The following is a 15326-nucleotide window of genomic DNA, read 5'->3' as shown; positions in this document are numbered from 1 at the left end:
TTTTTTGTTATAATTTTAGCAAACAACAAAAGAACTAAGTAAAAAACAAATACTTAAAAATACCATAAAAGGCAACTAAACTAAAGCAAAATGTATTTTTGAATTGCTAAATTTAACTGAAAAAAAAACAAACTAAATAATGCTAAAATATATTTTATGTATTCTAATTAAGCCTATCTATATACGCTCAATATAAGCAATAGCTACATATTACATATTTATTTACTTAATTCTAAATTATAATGCATATAGATATATAGTAAATATATTGCATTTTAAATAATAAGTTAGATAATACAAAGATGGTGAGATGCAAATCCGATAAAACTTCCATATTTAGGCTATTTAACACTATGTAACAATATTTCGTATAAATTCTGCTACCTCTTGGTTGGGAGCCCCAATAATAACACTGTGCCACAAATTGGAACTCAAGGTCTGTGCGGTGGAAAATTCTTTTTGGAGATGAAAGCCCTTAGTGAGTATATTAAGAACCCAAAAGGAAATTTTCCCCATATGTCAAGTTTCTGAGATATCGCGCGATGAATTTTTTGAATTTTCGCCTATGATGCTTGAGAAAATAGCTTTATATCTCTGTTTGCCGTTATTGTAGTTTGACCTACGGCATAACTGTCCTTCCGGGTTCATAATATTAACTTCATCGACTATCATCGGCAAAAAGAATATTTCACCCACCAAGCTTTTATCTTCATATTTACGCGCAGCGATATTTTTCCTTAAAAACGGTTCAAGAATACGGGTTTTTTGTTTTAGCACCGAACTCAGGTAAGATGCTGTCAAAAAATGTATTTTCCCTCATTGGCAATTTTATTAGCTTTCTAATGTTATACATATAAGCTTAATCGGTTACTTAAAATCGGTACAAAATCCGGGTTTTATATCGCTATATCCGGTTCAAAATTTTAGATAACCGGATCTATTTTCCAAGAAAATTTGTCATTAACGTGTTCAGCATATCGGGAGCTATATATGGTAAATATTTCAGATACATCCCAGATGTCAATATAAGCGATAACCAATGGGTATGTCTACCTACCAATAAATAACGAATATACAGAAAAACAAAACATAGGTTTTTTCTGAACAAAAACTGGGTAAATGTCAAAAAGACAATGAAAAGGTGACTACATCGATTAGTTGTCAATGAGAACCGTACCTAAAATTCTCTGAGCAACATTTTTGTGGAATATTTGGATGCTGTAAAATCTCATCTTGTGGTACTTTTACTACGATTCAAGAAAGAAAGGACGAAAAGGACATGAAAGGAATTGAGTTAGAAGAATGAAATGTTCTACAAAAAGATTCGCCATTCGATTTGACTGAAGACAATAACGGCAAACAGAGATATAAAGCTATTTTCTCAAGCATCATAAACGCAAATTCAAAAAATTCATCGCGCGATATCTCAGAAACTTGACTTATGGGGAAAATTTCCTTTTGGGTTCTTAATATACTCACTAAGGGCTTTCATCTCCGAAAGGAATTTTCCACCGCACAGAAACCTTGTTGCACAGTGTAATCAATTACTCATAAACTGCAGGTTTAACAAAAAGCTAATGCCGGCCATACACTATGGACATGCATGACAGCTACCGATGAACCCTTGTGTACGTGTGTGATTGAATAGTGTGTGGCATTCCTTCAATCCATATTCCAAAAATGACGAATTTTCCTCCAAAACTCGATTTTGTGTTGAAGTTTTCCAATTGTTTTAATTTCCTTACAAATAATATTTGTTGTTTTCAAAAATTTTGTGTTGGTAACTTGGAAAATAAACAAAATTCATCGGATTGAAAGGGGTTCATTTACAAAATCCAAAACTATTTTGATTTCAATCCTGCTTAAAATACTCACACATACGTTGACAAAAACTTCAAAATTTACTAATACTATTACAAATGCTGTCGTGCATGCCCACAGTGTATGTCCCAATTTACATTAGGCGAGTTTACTTGCGGCAAGTGTCAGTTTGTAGGTGAGAGAGGGTGTTGAGAGGCAAAGGGTTACCATATGCCTCACCTCCCTCTCCTTCAAATTGACAATTGCCGCAAGTAAACTCTCCTAATGTAAATTGGGACTTAGGGATACTTTACAAAAATCGACTGTGAACTGTTCCAGAACCTGTAAAAAACGAATAGGCTGACTTCCGTATTGTTAGTTGTTTTACAAATGGCTGAAAATCTGCGAAGTATTATGATTCTTAACGCCGTTGTACTTAACAACTGCGAAGCTACGTGTTTCAAAACGTCAAAAATACGCATTTTTAAGGCAGGTAAAAAGCAAACAGGGTGCCACCGTGGTGCAATGGTATGCACGCCCGCCTTGCACGCAGAGGGTCGGTGGTTCGATTCCCCGGCCAGGCAACATCAAACATTTTTCAACGGTGGCAAAATACCCCTCAGTAATGTTGGCGACATTTCCTGAGTATTTCAGCCTTGAACAACTTCTCCACAAGTGGTGTCTTAAGACACGCCGTTCGGACTCGGCGATAAACAGTGAGTCCCATATCACTGAGCTAAATATGAACCGGGGTGCACTCATTGATATGAGAGAAGTCTCCCTTGTCCCGTATGGGATGTTGTGGAACAATGTTTGTTAAAAAGCAAACATACATATATCATTTTTATTTCTGATGCATTTAGTTGCATTTTCGAGGAACTATGTATGAGTGTGCAACTGAAATATTTTAACGAAGTTTAAACAACCCAAAGCAATTGACGATACGGAAGTCAGCCATATTTTTGACATTTTTATTTTGAAAATACCTTTCACCACAATATGGAGTGTAGGGTATATTAAGTTTGTTTTTCCGTTTGCATTAAAATAATTATTTGCGGCCCAAAAGGTATATATATTAGGGTGGGGCGATTCGAACACCACCACGGGCACCTGGATTTTCTGTTTATTGGGATTGTACTGAGCAAAAAAGTCCACTAGACCATATGTCTACGGTGAAAATGGAGCCCCCGGATTTTGACTTGAAGTTTCTTTTCAAGGTTTTTTGGATATTTTGGCATGTATGTAACAGCCAAGCCACTGAGATTTTCGATCCAACACAAAGACAAAAATTGTAGCCAAGACAATAATTAAGAACTCTCTAGTACATCGCAAAAGCATTGGAACGCTCCTTCAGGCAATTATGGCCCCGACAAAGTGCACATTTTTCGGAAAATATCGATAAATTACACTGTGCTACAAAATTTGACTCAAAGTCAATGGGTGGAAATTTCCTTTTGGAGATGAAAACCCTTGGTGAGTGTACTAAGAACGCAAAAGGAAATTTTCAGGATTTTCTGAGATATGGTTTGGCCAAAATATACTTGAAAAAATTTCAAGTCAAAATCCGGGGGCTCGATTTTCACCGTAGACATATGGTCTAGTGGACTTTTTTGCTCAGTACAACCCCAAGAATCAGAAACTTCAGGAGCCCACTATAACTTTTTTCCTTCCATACAAATCGCCCAGGCCTAATATATATTCTTGATTAGGGTAAAATTCTGAGTCGATCCATGCATGCCGTCTCGTCCGCCTGTGAGTGATTACCACTCTAACATCCACAAAAATTAAGATAGTACGGTGAAATTTTGAAAGATGTGTCTTTTGTTTGCGGGCAGATCAAGTTCCAATAGTGGACATTTGTCCACGTTTTGGAATAGCCTCCATATAAATGTACCCTCCGAATTTCGAAATTTTTAAATTTTCAGCTACATTTTCAGACCGAATTAAGTATAATTTGGCACTTAGGCTTCCAAGTAGTCAGACACCTTACTTACAAAAAATTATGGACATGTTTCGGAAAAGTCCCCATATAACGGTATCCCTTGATTTCCGGTACTTGTCCTTTTTAATTACATTTCCAGACCGAATTGGCGATAATTTGACATTTTGGGTTCCTAAGGGTCAAGAAACTCTTCGAAAAACTTTTCCACCAAACATTGTGGACCTTGGTCCATGTTTTGGAATAGCACCCATGTAACGGTATCTACCGATTTCCGGCAATTTGCCGTTTTTAGCTACATTTTCAGACCGAATTGACTATAATCTGACATTTAAGATTCCTAGGGGTCAATAAACTTATCTACCAAAAATTGTAATCACAGGTCCATGTTTTGGAATAGCCTCAATATAAAGGTACCCACCGATTTCCGGTATTTTGAAATTTTCAGCTACATTTTCAGACCGAATTAAGTATAATTTGGCACTTAGGCTTCCAAGTAGTCAGACAACTTACTTACGAAAAATTATGGACATGTTTTGGAAAAGCCCCCATATAACGGTATGCCCTGATTTCCGGTATTTGTCCTTTTTAATTACATTTCCAGACCGAATTGGCGATAATTTGACATTTTGGGTTCCTAAGGGTCAAGAAACTCATCGAAAAACTTTTCCACTAAACATTGTGGACCAGGGTCCATGTTTTGGAATAGCACGTTATCCACCGATTTCCGGTAATTTGCCGTTTTTAGCTACATTTTCAGACCGAATTGACTATCGTTTGACATTCAGGGTTCCAAGGGGTCAAGAACATTATCTATCAAAAATTGTAAACACAGGTCCATGTTTTGAAATAGCCTCCATATAAATGTACCCTCCGATTTCCGGTATTTTGAAATCCTCAGCTACATTTTCAGACCGAATTAAGTATAATTTGGAACTTAGGCATCAGACGCCTTACTTACGAAAAATTATGGACATGTTTCAGAAAAGCCCCCATATAACGGTATCCCCTGATTTCCAGTATTTGTCTTTTTTAATTACATTTCCAGACCGAATTGGCGATAATTTAACATTTAGGGTTTCTAATGGCCAAAAACTCATCGAAAAACTTTTCCACCAAACATTGTGGACCTTGGTCCATGTTTTGGAATAGCACCCATATAAAGGTATCCTCCGTCCAATTTGCCGTTTTAGCTACATTTTCAGACCGAATTGACTATAGTTTGCAATTTAGGGTTCCTAGGGGTCAAGAAACTTATCTACCAAAAATTTTAAACACAGGTCCATGTTTCGGAATAGCCCCCATATAACTGTACCCCCGATTTCCGGTATTTTAAGGTTTTTAGCTACGTTTTCAGACCGAATTAGCTGCAATTTGAGCTTCCTTGGGGTCTAGAAACTGACCTACCAAAAATTGTGGACATTGGTCCATGTTTTGGTATAGCCCCCAGTAACAGTATCCACCGTTTTCCGGCAATTTGCCGTTTTTAGCTAAATTTTCAGACCGAATTGGCAATAATTTAACATTTAGGATTCCTAGGGGTCAAGAACCTTATTTGGCAAAAATTGTGAACACAGGTCCATGTTTCGGAATAGCCCCCACATAACTGTACCACCGATTTCCGTTATTTTGAGGTTTTTAGCTATATTTTCAGACCGAATTAGCTGCGTTATGTCATTTTCGATTCAAAGTGGGCAAAAATCTTTTCAACCAAAAGATGTGGAACTAGGCCCACGTTGTGGTATAGCCCCCATAGAACGGTACCACCCGATTTCTGGTATTTTGGCTACATTCAGTATGTGGTAAAAAGCTTCTCCGCCGAAAATTGTGAACAAAGATGCATAGTTTGGAATAACCCTCATATAACAGTACCGTCCGATTTCAGGTATTTCGCCGTTCTGCAATCAAGGATAAATCATGTGTTTATGGTTCATACCTTTAGAGCCTTAACTGTCGACATATCGTCACCTGAGGGTTACGTCTTTTTGCATTTCAGGCGACGATATATATACAGTCAGCGGTCCTGCAAGGTTGCTTCCAAGTGCTTTTACCAATTCCGCCGCTTTGCTAATAGCAAGAATCTTACCATTAAGCTCAAATGATTTTTGGTTTCCATCTATCTTGGAACTGCTGGTACATTTAACCCAAGTGGCCCTGCATGGAGAAATTATATATAGTGAGTCAAACCTGAAGGATATGAGAATTAAATCGCTTACGCGTTTCCTGTCGTTTAAAGCTGACTTTCACTTAAGTTTAAGACCTTCGCAGGTTCGAAATGTTAGACTCGCCACGATCCTGGTTTTCCTCGCAGCCTGAAACTAGACAAGAATCACATTCAAGGCGGCCTGAGAAGTCCTTATGATTATTCCGATATTTAAAGTTGACGCAGCCCATTGCACACTTAATAATTTGGACAATAATACCTTATACCACCGTGGTGCAATGGTATGCACACCCGCCTTGCACGCTAAAGGTCTGCGGTTCGATTCCCAGACCAGGCAACATCAAATTTTCGACGGTGGCAAAATACTCCTCAGTAATGTTGGCGACATTTCCTGAGTATTCAAGCCATGAAAAACTTCTCTACAAGTGGTGTTCGAACTCGGCAATAAAAAGTAGGTCCCATATCATTGAGCCGGGGTGCACTCATTGATATGAGAGAAGTCTCCCTCGTCCCTTCAGGGATGTTTGTGGAACAAATATACCTTATACCAAGTTCCTGCCATCAGACAAGGCCACAATAGGTTAAGATGGCCAGAACCACGGTTGCATATAGTCAGTGTATGTCTTGTGGTTTTAGTCCCTATAATGTCCTTGTTCTTGCAGGCTCTGTATGATATACGTCCAAAAATGTAGGCTGGAAATCGGTGTTATCTTAAAAAAATTCTGTCCAAAGAATCAGCAGGCAGGTGAGTGGGTTTGGCAGGACAATTAAACCTATGCGGGTCCAACACGAGTTGAGGCTGCATCGTACGCATCTTAACTGGTCTAAAACCTCTCGTGTTTACCTTGGCAGCCGGTATTCTTTTGATGCGATGAGTGGTGTGGTGGGGGTTTCCCAATACGGCATTCACCATGTACTTTTGTACTGCCTACGCAACTGCAGCTGAAGTGTGAATGCTCGTTGATCTAGAAGTTCTCGCTTGTACCTTTGGACCTCTCCCTCCAAATCATGAAGATCTCTCCTGACGTGCCTTGGTAGGGGAAGACTGTCCACTAGATTGTGGAACCAAGCAGGTACTACATCGACAACATCTTGTTGTGTTGATATACCGGAAAAAACTTCGTCTCCTCATGGTTAGTTTGGCATCCTGGCGGGGTTGAATGTTATTCTACTACGTAGCGCCGCATAACTTACCACTGACCGGCTTTTCATTAATAATTTTGCGATTTAATTTTGCCGACATTTGTCGGTAAATCAAAAAATGAGTTACAGAATTTCACAACAGGTGCTGATCCGAATAGTGGTAACTTTCAAAAAATCCTCTAGCAACCGAATTTTTTTCATTTTCGAAAACGTTACATAGTGTTAAAAAATTAGTAACCATTTTATTTACATTTTGAATGAGAATTTTATTTGGCAAATAAAACAAAAAATACACTAAAAGACGAAACTACATCAATTGAAATTTTCAAAACAAACAAAAAAATTGGAAAATCAAATCATATGAATTTAAATTTCTAGGAAACCCCAAAAATTAATAATAGTTTGTTAAGAAAACATCATTTGTTTCATTCAAAATCAAATCAAAATATTCAAATTCTTGATAAGAAAAAAACAAAACTTGAAAATGGATTCTAGAATAACTTATTTTGACGTACGTTAACATTTAGCGTCGTTTTTATATAAAAAAACCTAAACAGAAAAAAACATACATAAAATAAAGAAATAAAAAAATGAAATTAAATAATTTTCCATAAAATAAAATCATAAAAAAATAAATAAATAAAATCACAAAGTTATCCCTTTTTAAAATAAAAACCAAAAACTAGATACTGTGAATTAATTAAATTTGCAAATTATCTTACAATTACAACAACTCTTACATGGAAGAAAAAGAAAAAGCGTTAAAACTATAAAAAAAAGAAATGCAAAACAAATAAAAATTCCAAAAAAAAACCTATAAAAAATAAATAATATTTACGAAAATTTAAAAACAAAATGTAACAAGAAATAAAAACAAAACTAATAATTATTAAAAAAAAATTGTGTTGCAAATCATATCATAAAATTGAATAAAACATTAATACAAAATAGAACATAAAATGAGTTTTACATTTTCTTCTTCAATTGGTATTTAAATATGTGGGAAATTGTGAGTCTTCAGAGGGTGCTGGTATTGTAACTCCACCGGTATCAACTGCCGGTTCATGCGGCATTGAATCGATACTTTCCAACGGTAGAAAACAGTCTGTAGATGCCTGGAAAGTACAACAAACAAAGATACATATGTAAGTATAAAATGTAATTCGAAGAATTTCAGTTGCAATTGGATTATTTCATTTGAAATTCTAAACATTTCACTTGTTGAATTTCGAATTATTAGTAATTCAAATAACTTCATTTGTAATTCTAATATTTCCATTTGGAATTTGAATTTTTCCATTTGTAATTCATATTTTTTCATTTGTAATTTCAACAGAAAATATACAAATTACAAACGAAACAATTTTTAATTACAAATGAAAATCTTCGAATTACAAATGAAATAATTCGAATTACAAAAGGTTTTTTTTATTTTTATGAAGTTTTGACCGAACCAAAGGTTATCCTGTAGTGATACCCTAACGCTATGTTGTTAGACAAACCCGTTTCTATCGGTGTTTCAGGTTTGCAGTAGGGCATCAGCTCTATGACAACGAAACCTTTTCAATATGGGCATGTCATGTCTGTCCCCAGTTCTCCCATTTAACTAGTTTCTAATACATCGATGATAATTTAAATCCGCGTACACAAAAACAACAACTTATCCCCCTCAATGACTCGACTGACACCTACCGATGTACTTATCGCGTTGTAGTCGGAGAAGCCTAAGGGATAGATGCCGACGAATCAATCGCACCGAGTTTGAATGCTTCTGGAAATTAAGTGAATAGGAAAGGAGGACATAGGCCCGATCTTAAGATCCAGTTCCAGGCATCTAGAACTAATATGAGACTCAGGGAACTACACATGTGGAGAGACTCACAACTTGTACATGCAAGTGTACCGCAAAGGGAATGTATTGAGGTTAATCTAGGGAACAAATGAAGGATGGAAGCAACATTTTTCTTCCGATTTTGGACTTTTATACGGATAATATTGTCCATCCAGAAAGCAAAGTCCACTCGATAGGTTGATAAACGTCTACTCTTTCTCTAGTTCTTACAGTAACTCCTTTCCTTCATGATGAATAAAATAGACCTCAGCCTATTGGATAAATACAACTATAGTTGGGTTCAACAAGACTTGAAGTCGCAGGCCCCACTTTACCAATGTTGTTGTTGTAACAGTGTTTATTATTATGTTTGTATGTTCGTTCCTCTGTTCAATGTGGCTCTGGGTCTATCTCCAGTTCCAGGAATGTGGCTGCTTCGATGGTATGTAACCACAGATCCACTGGAGTTAGATGAGTAGGTTTGGCTGGGCAGTTGAAAAGGTGTTGTGTGTCGTGCGGGCCCATTCCGCATACTGGGCAGATGTCTTGCACGGCGCGGTCGATTTCCGCCCAATAGGAATTTAGGCGACTGCAATACCCCGAGCGTAGTAGAGCCAAAACTACTCTAGTTTGTCGTGGCGGCTGACGCTCCTCAGCTGCGATAGATGGGGGATGTATTTCGAGGACTTTATTCACACTATATTTGCTCATGGCCTTAACACTGCATCCGTGTGAATACTATTTAAACCTGCTTGATACGACTGTTGATCTAGGGGTTCTCTCCTATATTGTTGGACCTCCCTCTCTAGAGCATGAATATCATTCCAGATATGCCTGAATGTGTCGGGCCTAGCCAGCAGATGGTGATTGGGATGGTTCTCACGGCAACACCCAAGCAAGTACTGCAACGAAAGCATCTCATTGTGTTGCTTTACTGGAAGAATCTGTGCCTCCTCATGTAGATGGTCCACTGAAGACTTCAGGAGGCACCCTGTTGCTGTTCTCAGGGCGGCGTTCTGACAGGACTGAATATTTATACCCTACACCACACCTTGTGGTAAGGGGTATTATGTCTTTGTGCGTTAGTTTGTAACATGCAAAAGGAAACGAGAAAGACCCATAGTTCCTTTTAGGGATATACATATAATAACTTTCTGAGTCGATTTACGCATGTCCGTCTGTCTGCCCGTCTGTCCATGTATTTTTGTAAACAAAGTACAGGTCGCATTTATTGTCCGATCGTACAACAATCCGCATACGTTACGATCTCGATGCCGTCTGGAGGGGGCGGAATATAGGAGAGGTAGAGGTTAAACAGTTCCGGAGATATCACCCCACCTTGGGGAACTCCCTGTTTCACTCTACGGGGTTTGGATTTCTTGTTCCTGAATTCCACGTACGACTGGCGTTCACACATACAATTGACTATCCAACGTTTCAAGTTTGGCCGGAGGGTTGTCTGCTCGATGTCCTCAAACAGCGTGGAGTGCCTGATTGTATCAAAGGCTTTTGATAAGTCAAGCGCCACCATCACTGTTCTATCGCACGGCCGTCTCTGGGTGAGTCCTTGACAAATATATGTGGTAATGGCGTGCAGCGCTGTTGTCGTGGTATGCTGCTTACGGAATCCATGCTGATGATCGGCAACTTGATAACTATTTCTGATACTGCTTCAGCATTACCATAGAGATTCCATCAGGGCCCAACGCTTTGGATGATTTAGCGTTCCTGATGGCATTGGCAACATCATCCATTGTAAACTGTGGTGGTTCCTCCTCGGCAGGAAGAGATGCGACGTAATACTCTTCTCTTCGCCCTGACTGAAGTCCTATCCTCCCTTCTTCCAGGGTTCGAGAGTGACTTAACCGTTGCCCACAATTCACCTATACCGGCTCCAATGTTGCAATTCTTCAGATGATTTAACCACTTGTTCCGCTTATTCTCGCCGACCAGCCTGTTAACTTCCAGTGTCAGCTCCCTGACTCTGGGGTCATTGGGGTTGGTTCGACGAAACTCATCACCTTCATTTGCTAATCCCGCAGCCTCTGCTGGGAAGTTTGGTCTTACTTCGGGTATTCGACTAGCAGGGATATGGCGAGCGGCTGCAGCAGTGATGATGTCTCGGAACGTCCTTTCCGCTACCCGAACATCAGAAGGATTGGGCAGTTCTCTGAAGCGGTGATTGGTGAACTCTATGAAACCCGGCCAATCAGGTTTCTTATGATTGACGAAGGTGCGGCGTTCAGAGGTAATGAAATCGGGTGGTCTGCTAATGGAGACAATTATGGGAAGATGGTCTGATCCAAGGGAAATGACGGGTTGCCTGGTGTTTTCTCTTCCGTTGTTGTAACCAGGGTTTCAAATTTAGCTGGAATCGGAGTCAAAAATTTGTTAAGTTGAAAATTCTTTAAATCAGTTAAAGGACCATAATTTAAAATCGGAAACATTTTTGGGTCAATTGATTGCTTATAATGTTCTTTGGAAAAGTGGTTTCATATCCCACATATTCTTGGGGAAGATCTTCTAGAAAATTTACTGGTCATTTCAAAAAACGCTCAGAAAATTGTAATGGATGTGGCATCTTGTTTGGCGGTATCTTCTTTTATCGTTTCACATTTCGTGGAAATTTTAATTCCCTTGTCCTCAGGTACACATTTGTGATATTCTATCATGTGTCCCCTTAAATCTTCTTTTAAATCATAATGACGCAGACAAAGAGCACAAACATATACTATACAGGGTTCTGATTCACATTCGGGTGCATCAATTCTATTATTATCACCTCCTGTTTCTTGCGTACTTGGTGATTCAGGACAATATTCAATTAATGAATCCAAATCATCAACCAATTCCACATTATCGGTCAATCAGGTTTCTTATTATTGACGAATGTGCGGTGTTCAGAGGTAATGAAATCGGGTGGTCTGCTAATGGAGACAATTATGGGAAGATGGTCTGTTCCAAGGGAAATGACGGGTTGCCTGGTGTTCGCTCTTCCGTTGTTGTAACCAGGGTTTCAAATTTTGCTGGAATCGGAGTCAAAAATTTGTTAAGTTGAAAATTCTTTAGTTAAAGGACCATAATTTAACATTTTTGGGTCAATTGATTGCTTATAATGTACTTTGGAATAGTGGTTTCATATCCCACATATTCTCTTGGAAGATCTTCTAGAAAATTTACTGGTCATTTCATAAAAGGCTCACTTGTCTTGTCTTCTCATCTTATTTTCTTTTAGAAGTTATTAATGTCTTCGGTGAAAAGACTTCTACGATGATCTTCCTTCCATTAAAAAAAAAAAACAAAACTATTCGTGTGATATGAGAAAATGTTGCTCTTTTAAGGACTTTTGATGAACCAAGTGTGTTTTATGAGGATTTTTGGTATTTTGAAGGATTTTACCACATTAACGAACCGAAACGTCTTACATTTGTTATATAGTTTTCGCTGGGGGTATAGAACAATTGCCGCAAGGAAAAATTGCCTAATGTAAATATGGAATAACTGATTAGAAAGTATTTTATACATTTTGAGTAGTGGAATTTATTTCCGGAGCCGACTACGGAGTTGGAGTCGGAGTCGTGGAAAACATTGAACTGGAGTCGGAGTCAGAGTCTGACCAAAAATTGCTCGACTCCGAAGCCCTGGTTGTAACAGTAAATTTATTGCATATTTGTACCTACCTCATTGCTTTTCTTTGGTTTACTGCCACTTTGCGAATCTTCATTTATGCGAATCAATCCCTTGCGATGATCTTCTTTGTGGGCTTTTAATTTTGCCTCGTTTACCGTAACATAACTGCAAAGATCACAGGATATTTTACTATAACTTTCGGCGTGATTTAAACGCATATGATGTTTATATGCATTGGCCTGTATGCAAGAAAAGTCACATAAAGAGCATTTAAGCTTAACTTTTTCCCTGTTATGACGCATTTGATGTTTGTGTAGGACACTAGGATCACGTGTTGAAAATTTGCAAATTTTACAATGTAAAGGTTTTTCGCCAGTATGTTGGCGCATGTGAATCTATAGATGAACAAAATATATAACATAATTAATATTTCGGGGTTTGAAAGTGCTACTGATTATAATCAACTTACTATTAAGCTTGCTTTTCTTGCCGTCTTTTTGCCACATACATTACATATGAATGGTTTAATTTTATTATGCACCGTTTTAATATGTTTCGACAAAGTTTTTCCATTTACAAATTTACGTTCACAAATTTCACATGTTTTTTCAGAATAATATTTATTTTGCCTTATAACTTGTTTAGGTTTCTCCTGTTCTTCTGCATTCTGTGTTGCCTTTTCCAATTGTTGTAAACGTTTGCGCTTAACAGCTTTGAGGGAACGCATTACTCTTGGACGCCATTTCTTGTGCACTCTCATGTGCCGCCAAACTAGGGCTTGAAGAAATAAATAAAGATTATATTGAAATAATTAATGAAAACCCCCTTAAACAACATTAAAAATCCGTTAAAACTTTTAGTTTCCACAATGTAATAATTTTGTTTGTAAATCAATACATTTATGTTTTTTATTTTAATTAATTTATTATTATAAACTATTATCTTACCAGAGGCATACGATTTAAACTCGCACACCGGACATTGAAGAAGATCCACACCAATTTGATGGGATTTCCATAGATGAGCCGTACATCGTCTCCAGTTGTCTATAGACTTTGCACACATGTAACACTTAAGCCCCCGGCACATACGATACGTTGTGCGACGCGTTGCGCGTTGAAAACAACAACCACATGCAAAATGTGTAAGTGATGCCAAGTTTGTTCTTGAAGTTTTCATGTGGTTGTTGTAACACAACGCTCAACGCGCCGTATGTGCCGAGGCCTTTAAAATTGGCTTTTCCTTCTACATGACATTTAATGTGATTTTCTCGTTGTTCTTCATTAGTAAATTTGTAAACACAATTTGTTGCAGCGGTACATTTAAGGTGCATATTTTTTCTTAAAATCAAACGAAAATCTTTAAATGGTACCGGTTTAACTTCCAAGTTTATCGGGGTATCTATACTCTTTTCGGAAATTGTAATGGATGTGGTATCCTGTTTGGTGGTATCTTCTTTTGTCGTTTCGCATTTCGTGGAAGTTTTAATTCCCTTGTCCTTAGGTACACATTTATGATATTCTATCATGTGTCCCCTTAAATCTTCTTTTAAATCATAATGGCGCAGACAAAGAGCACAAACATATACTATACGGGGTTCTGGTTCACATTCGGGCGCATCAATTCTATTATTATCACCTCCTGTTTCTTGTGTACTTGGTGATTCAGGGCAATATTCAATTAATGAATCCAAATCATCAACCAATTCCGCATTATCGGCCATTTCCTTAAAGAACAGACAAAAATGTATAATTGTTAACAAATTTGGTTGTGGATAATAAATAAATTGCATAAAAAATAACCAGTCGGAGACAATTTAACGGATCTGGGTGTGGAGGATGTGTGTGATCCCTGAATAGATAAAGCGAGTCTCTGACGTCTCAAAAATATGTAATACCACGTTCACCTTTGATAATAATATGGTCTGTTCCAATACTGCAAGAATCTACTAATTTTCACTATTTTTTTGATAACATAAAGGGAAAAATGTTATCGTAGTAAAAAAAGTAGCTTCTTGCAGGTTCTGGAACAGAGAAATAGTCATGGTTTTAGGTGTTGTCTTTGTAAGCGACCCTTAAAAAATGTTTACCATTGCTCTGCTCCAGAACCTGCAAGAAGCTACTATTTTTTATTACGATAACATTTTTTCCTTTATGTTATCCAAAAAAATAGTATAAATTAGTAGATTGTTGCAGTACTGGAACATACCACATGATATTTCATCGCATGAAAATTGGAAAGATAATGTATTTTCACTGTACTGTGTCGTGAATAGCGTAATTTATTAAACACAAGTTTCATTTAAAAATTTAAGGTTATTTTAATTTTCTCACAATACGTAAAAAATGTTTTTTTTTCGAGTTTATTTCGCAAAGTTCAAATTCGAATTTAACGTCTAAGAATCACAGAATAGCGATACTAAAATTTAAAAAAATATACTTTGAGGTACCCTGTTTGATACGATACTTACTGAACACCCTTTGCGTATTACAAGTAGACTTAAGTAAAATAGAGAATAATATCACACAATTTGTTTATCGCGGAATATGCGTTTAATCTCACAGATCACGAATGGCTCTAATAAATGACTCAAATTGTTTTTAAAACATGAACAAAATCATTTTTGTAACACATTGATAAAAAATTTACAAAACTTTTTATAGCAACAACACAAAGAATAATAAACAATGCCGAAATAGGGATACGTAAAATCGATTTCGGTTAATCGATTAATCGATTATTAACCGTAAAATTTCCAAAAGTCGTAGTCGACTATTGACTGTGTGAAAACCGAAAAATCGATTATTCTTAGTCGACTT

At 37.3% G+C, this 15326-nt stretch overlaps 1 protein-coding gene across 2 annotated transcripts in view; it reads right to left on the bottom strand.

The window, feature by feature from the left end:
- LOC141403616 (zinc finger protein 711) overlaps positions 1 to 15114 on the bottom strand; it is a 44753-nt gene extending 29639 nt beyond the window's left edge. Inside the window, exons 1-6 of one of the 2 annotated variants that reach the window (XM_073986303.1) lie at positions 14978 to 15114; positions 13738 to 14233; positions 13455 to 13583; positions 12977 to 13284; positions 12558 to 12902; positions 8017 to 8161 (exon numbers count right to left, since the gene is read on the bottom strand). In XM_073986303.1, coding sequence (XP_073842404.1) covers positions 8027 to 8161; positions 12558 to 12902; positions 12977 to 13284; positions 13455 to 13583; positions 13738 to 14230 — 1410 coding nt within the window. In that variant the 5' untranslated portion in view covers positions 14231 to 14233; positions 14978 to 15114 and the 3' untranslated portion in view covers positions 8017 to 8026. Of the gene's footprint in view, positions 1 to 7284; positions 8162 to 12557; positions 12903 to 12976; positions 13285 to 13454; positions 13584 to 13737; positions 14234 to 14977 lie in introns of those variants that run through there. The other variant, XM_073986302.1, reaches the window with a different exon arrangement.
- Positions 15115 to 15326: the final 212 nt, after the last annotated feature.

The sequence above is a fragment of the Musca autumnalis genome, unplaced genomic scaffold (genome assembly GCF_047663935.1).
Source record: "Musca autumnalis isolate F117 unplaced genomic scaffold, ASM4766393v1 scaffold_4, whole genome shotgun sequence".
NCBI lineage: Eukaryota > Metazoa > Arthropoda > Insecta > Diptera > Muscidae > Musca > Musca autumnalis.
Note: the sequence above shows the minus strand (reverse complement) of the source record. Positions and strands in the feature narration are given on the sequence as shown.